The sequence below is a fragment of the Rhincodon typus genome, chromosome 41, assembly GCF_021869965.1.
Source record: "Rhincodon typus isolate 14 chromosome 41, sRhiTyp1.1, whole genome shotgun sequence".
In the NCBI taxonomy this organism is placed as follows: Eukaryota; Metazoa; Chordata; class Chondrichthyes; order Orectolobiformes; family Rhincodontidae; genus Rhincodon; species Rhincodon typus.
In genome coordinates this window covers 5901178-5907415 of record NC_063372.1, presented here as the reverse complement: position 1 = coordinate 5907415, position 6238 = coordinate 5901178, and the positions used below count along the sequence as shown (strand labels likewise).

General features: G+C 41.0%; 1 protein-coding gene across 1 annotated transcript in view; it reads right to left on the bottom strand.

Annotated features, from left to right (window-relative positions):
* suox (sulfite oxidase) overlaps nt 1–4760 on the bottom strand; it is an 18181-nt gene extending 13421 nt beyond the window's left edge. Inside the window, exon 1 of the mRNA XM_048618892.1 lies at nt 4633–4760. Within this exon, the coding sequence (XP_048474849.1) occupies nt 4633–4688 (56 nt within the window). The 5' untranslated portion in view covers nt 4689–4760. The remainder of the gene's footprint in view (nt 1–4632) is intronic.
* Between the last annotated feature and the right edge of the window lie 1478 nt (nt 4761–6238).

The following is a 6238-nucleotide window of genomic DNA, read 5'->3' as shown; positions in this document are numbered from 1 at the left end:
ATCTTTTGTATTCCTCACAACATTTCAAAGGGAGCATGGTCAACTCCTCAAATCATCCACAACCCCTTCATTTCCCAAGCAACTTCCCATGGAAGGATAGGAGATGCAACACTTTCCCTGTATTACTCTCTCCTCACCATCCAAGGTCCCAAAGACTTACGCCAGGTGTGTCTTTTTCAATTTAGAAAACTGAATATTTGAAAAACAGCTTTGATTTTGGTCTTTTTTAAAAAATTTCTTTCATTGAACGTGGACTTTGATTCTTTTTATTCTCTTTCTCCATTTTGAAGCAGTTCTTCGCTACGACATCAGGGGTTCTGATGCTTTTGGTACAGATATACTCACCGAAGATCACATCACTACAACAGCCACGATCACCTGGTCTCCACTGATTGTTTAACCACCAAACTCATTGAACTGTGAAACACAAACTAGTCTGGAGTTATCATGAAATCTCATAATGTAAAGCACAGAAGTTTCCAAACGGAGTTCCCAGTCATGGAATGTTGCAGCACTGAGTCAGGCCACTCAGCCATTACGTCTGCACCACTCCATATCTCCATTAGCTCCCTTATCAAACCGACTCCCCTGCTCACTCGCCATAATTTTAAAAACATTTTCAAGCTATTATATCATTCTTTTTAAAAAGTACTCTGTATTACAGTTTGTGGCAGAGATTTATACAGCAGAGTAACACAGTTTGCAGAAACAAAGTTTTTGGAGAAGCTCAGCAGGTCTGGCAGCATCTGTAAAGAAAAAAAAATAGAGTTAACGTTTCGGATCACTTAATGCACCACCCTGTTCCCTGGCCAACATCTCTGTCTCTGGCTTGCTGCAGTGTTCCAGCCAAGCTCAACGCAAGCTGGAAGAACACCACCTCATTTTCCGCTTGGGGACCCTACAGCCCTCCGGACTCAATATCAAGTTCAATAATTTTAGGGCCTAAACTCTCCCATGGCTCAGCCCCCTACCCCACACACCAGGCCTTGTTATCACATAGTCTGCCATTACACACCACCTGTTGTTAGTCACTAATAGTCCCCATTAACAACTATTCACCCTCCCAGCCTGATCATTAGCAACTCCTTTGTCTGTCCAACTGTTCTTCTCTCTCTTTAGGCTCTATCCTATCGTTTACTCCCTACCCCACCCCCCTCCCTATTTTCTGCATACGAGCTGACGTTTTCCCAGCCACCATCAGTTCCGAAGAAGGGTCACCAGACCCGAAATGTTAACTCTGATTTTTTTTCTTCACAAATGCTGCCAGACCTGCCGAGCTTTTCCAGCAACTTTGTTTTTGCTCACGGTTTACAGATACGCAGTTCTTTTGGTTTTTAAACAGTCTGCAGAAACTATTTTGAACTGTCTATCCAAAAATAATTTTGCGATTACTTTAATTTCCTCCCACAATGTCACTGACCAAAATGAAGAAAATCCAAAATCTAAAGCTATTTGCACAACTGTTCATAACACTGAAGACCTCTATCAAGTCACCTCAAAAAAAGCCTCAACTTCTCTCATCACCCTGCATTGCTAAATCCCTTCAACTGTGGCAATATCTTAGCGAATTGATATTGCAAATTTTCCATTGTTTATCTTGCCTACAATGAAGGTGTGCGTCCAAGCCTGCACACAATACTTCACTGCGGCCCAACTGAACTTGTAGAAGCTCAAATCACATATAACAGATCAAAATGAGCCACTTTGCGATTGACATCTACAAATAAAACCAGATCTAGTTTGCTATTTCTGATTATATTTACTTGTGATATAACTTTTAAGTAACCCACGTGTCTCTACATCTGCGCTGTGCACCTCTGCTCAACTTAAAGTATACTTCCTGAGTTTCCTTCTGAATATTATTTTGCATTACTCTACAGCATTACTTGCTACTTTAAGAAATCTTGTTATCCTCTTCCATGCTCAATCCTAATTTGGCATTATAAGCAAACTTTGATATTGTTCCCTCAAGTACCAAGTGCAGATCATTTATATATGTAGTGAACAAATATGATCCTACAGATGGTACTTCAGTCGAAAGAATGACAATATTAATTTGACTTTAAAAAATTGCCTGTAGATATCTCAAACTGGTACTTGTAATTCAATAAATATAAACATTTGATTATCTGCCCTATTTTTCTAACTTCGTGTCACAGGCAAAGTTTTTAAAAATCTTATATATACATTGTCGTCTATTTAATATTATTTATTTTTTTCCCCATACTATTGCAAATATAGCTGTATCATTAAATTAAGGTTAAAATAATTTCAGTTTATAGGCGAAACTCCATATCTTCTATCTGACTGTGGAGTGTTCCAAAATGCTTCACAATCAATAGCATAAGGAGTGCACTGCCACACTAATGCCCCACCCACCCCTTCCCACAACCACCTTCTGCCCCAAGTGTAACAGTGTCTGCTGAAGCCACAACTGACTGTACAGCCACCTACGGACTCATCCAGAGAACGGAAGAGAGTCATCATCATCTGCGATGGACAGCCATTGAATGAAATAAATGGAACAACCAATGAAGTACTTTTGAAATGTAGTCACTATTGCATTTGTTATGAATATCTAGCTCATGGTTTATGCTTTAAAATGTAATTTTAGTTTTAGCAGTTGTAGCGTACCGAACTTTGGCCTCTGGCTCAGAGTTAAAGTTCCACCTGATCCAGAGGTGTGTAATAACATCTCTGAACAGGTTGATTAGAAAACATCTGTGATAAGACAAATATCTATAAAATAACATTAAGTAGATGACATTGGCGTAATGGTAATATCACTGTACTAGTAAGCTGTACTACCCAGGCTAACGTTTTGCATCCACCATGGCAAATGGTGGAGTTTGAACTCAATAATTGAGAGGCAATTGTGGTGGTGCAGTTGTAGTATCTCTACCTTTGAACCAGGAGACCTGTGTTCAAATCCCACTACTACACAGGGTGGCACAGTGACTCAGTGGTTAGCACTGCTGGGGACCTGGGTTCGATTCCACCCTTGGGTGATTGTCTGTGTGGAGTCTGCACATTCTCCCCGTGTCTGCGTGGGTTTCCTCCGGGAGCTACGATTTCCTCCCACAATCCAAAGATGGCTAGGTGGATTGGCCATGCTAAATTGCCCGTGGTGTTCAGGAATGTGTAGATTAGGTGGGTTATAGGGGGATGGCTCTGGGTGGGATGCTCTGTGGGTTGGTGTGGACTTGTTGGGCTGAAGGGCCTGTTTCCACACTATAGGAATTTTATGATTCCAGAGATGTGTCATAACATCTTTGAACAGGTTGATTCAAAAATATCCATCAGATGGCTCTTAAGAGCTCTTGTGGCACAATGGTAGTGTTCCTACTTCTGAGCCAGAAAGATCCAGGTTTAATGTTCGAACAGGTTGATTAAAATAACTACTACAGAGAATCGCTGTAAAAGATATGTGAAAGCCGACAAGCCAGGTGGCTCCCGAGAATTGGATTGGAATGCTTGGCTGCTAGAGAAGCGATGCTTATCTGAACTAATTTCATCAGGAATGGAAAATCTTTGGGCTTGGAGATACAATGGTAGTGTCTCTACCTCTGGACCAAAGGCCTAGGTTTAAGTCCTACCTGCTCTAGAGGTGCATCATAACACATCTAAAAGTATCTAGAGGCTCATTTAGAACAGTGGTAGTGTCCCTACCTGAGCCTGAAGATTTGGATTCAAGTTCCACCTGGCCTACAGGTGTCATCACATGTCTGAGCAAGCAGATTAAAAATAACTAGAATGTTAAGGCTGGTATTTAATAGCATTGGTATCATTTAAGGATGAGACTTACATTTCTGCAAAAAGGTGCTTTTGTGGTGCAAGAGTTGGGTCCGCATCTCTGAGCCAGAAAGCCCAGGTTTAAATCCCACCTACTCCAGAGGTCTACCATAACATCTCTGAACAAAATTCAAAAACATCTGTAAACCCATCATCCTAACTTCATGATTTCTGTCCAATGGGGCCACTAGTTTAAAAAGGGGATGGAGTTGCGTAATGGTAATGTTACTGGGTTGGTAATTCAGAAGCCCAGTTCTTTAGGGTGCTTTTGTGGTGCAGTGTTATTGTGCCTACCTCTGGGCCAGGAGGCCCAGGTTCAAGTCCCACCTGCCCCATACTTGTGTCATAATATTTCTAACAGGTTTGATTAGGAAAATATCTACCAGCGGGCTCATGTGATGCAGTGATAATGTCCCTTCCTCTGGGCCTGAAGGTCCCACCCACTCCAGAGACGTGTCATAACATGTATGAACAGGTTGATTAGAAAATATCTACTAGAAATAACTCCCGAGCTATTCTCTAAAAGAATGCAAATGTCATAAGATTTTTAGCATTCACTTGAAAGGAGCAGACAGAGGTGTGCATTTTAACTGAGAACAGCACCTCTGACAATGCAGGGCTCCTTCAGCACTGCATCAGAGTACTTGCCTAGACTTTTATGCTTAAGTCTCTAGAGCTAAGCTTGACCTCACAAACTTTAGACTCTGCAGTATCATCAACTGAGTCAAAGCTGATACTATTTTCCCCAAGAGTGTGTGCAAAAAAGGCCTTATTAAAAGGAATCAGCCAAATCAATGAGTTACTCCATGCAAAATGATCAAAAGATGGAATTACCAGTACCTGCTTTGTATTTGCCAGATACTCAGAGCAGATCGTGTACACTGGAGGAATGACATCACTCCACCTGAGAAGAGAGAGAAAAGAAATTTTTTTTTCAGATAAGGTTTTAATAATTCCGTATTTCCTCATGTTTCAATCTACCTCCATTGTAACTATCCAGCCCAAATGAGATTCCTTACTGAAGTCCAACTCCAAACACTTGAGTCATCCTCCAATCCTTCACCCAAGAGAAGCATCAAGTTCCACTTGTAAAGCACCTTATTTGGGAATTTAAAACTTCTAGATATGGACAGAGAGGGAATTGATGGAACTAATGTTCAGGCTCAGAATCAGCTGTGGAAAACAAGTGACTCCAGTGACTACTTGAGGAACAAATTATCAGTTGGTGCATGGTTTGGCCAGTAGAAACTGAGTCGATCATGAGCCAGAGGTTGATCCAGGGTTCTAGAAGTCACTGTAGCATTAGCAACGCAGATTCAATATAACACCAGAGGGTCAGTAAGAACTGGAAAAAAAAAATCACATCCACAGTAGAACCCAGAATGCAAGAGAGAAATGAAGTTTACTTTGAGGTGAAATCAGATTTCTATCCAGGTTCCCACAGTAGCAAAGTGAAGCAGTGAAGCCAAAACAGTGGTACAGTCCCAAAGCTTTATAATTAACAGCAGCAGCTGGGACCAACACTGTGGATTCAAACCAATTAAATTAAAATTGAATGAAGTAGAGTGACAGAGTCAAACCAGCCAAGCTTTACAATGGTATCCCGCAGAAGAACATAGTCCTCATAGGTAGAGAAGCCTGGTGTCTGGGAAATCAAACGCAAGCACCATTGTGTTTTTACTGTGCTCTTTTCAGTCAGTAAAGTGGACCGAGTGCTGGGAGCTTTAAACTCAGCTTGGTTTAAAAGCGTGCCCAGTGTTAGGGCATGAAATCTTAAGCAGGAGTGAATAGGTGGGAAAATAGCAACAGCAACAGCAACAGGCAACTATGCTACTCAAGCCTGTTGTGCAATCCATGGCTGACATTTGACTTAACTCAATTTACTGACCCTGGGTCCATTACCCTTCATACCCTTACTCTACAAAAATCCATCAAGTTCAAGATCAGAAGTTCAGTTGAAAATTTCAGCCAATTTCAACATGTTTTTAAGGAGAAAGAGTCTAAGGTTGTCAATTCCTTTTTTGTGAAGAACTGCTCCCTGGAACTCTGCAAAGTCCAGTTCTAATTTAAGGCTGTTCCTCTATTCTGGACTCCTCCACCGACGGAAATAGTTTCTTTCCAGTCCATTTACTCATTTGTTTTAATTCCTTTGTCTCCCAACCTAAAAGTAATCATAATTTATTCTGCATAATTTATCTACTAACTTTGTATGAAATCAGTGAATTTGGACCTTCTAAAATCAATAAATCCTTCCTAAGGGATGATGTCCAGAACAGCGCACAGTATTCTAAATGAGGTTTAATTTTATAACTGCACAAAATTTCAATCTCTTTGTATTCCGGTTCTCTTGGGATAAAGACCAACAGTGAGAAGATAGAGACAACAAGGTGCAGGGCTGAATGAACACAGCAGGCCAAGCAGCATCATAGGAGCAGAAAGGCTGACG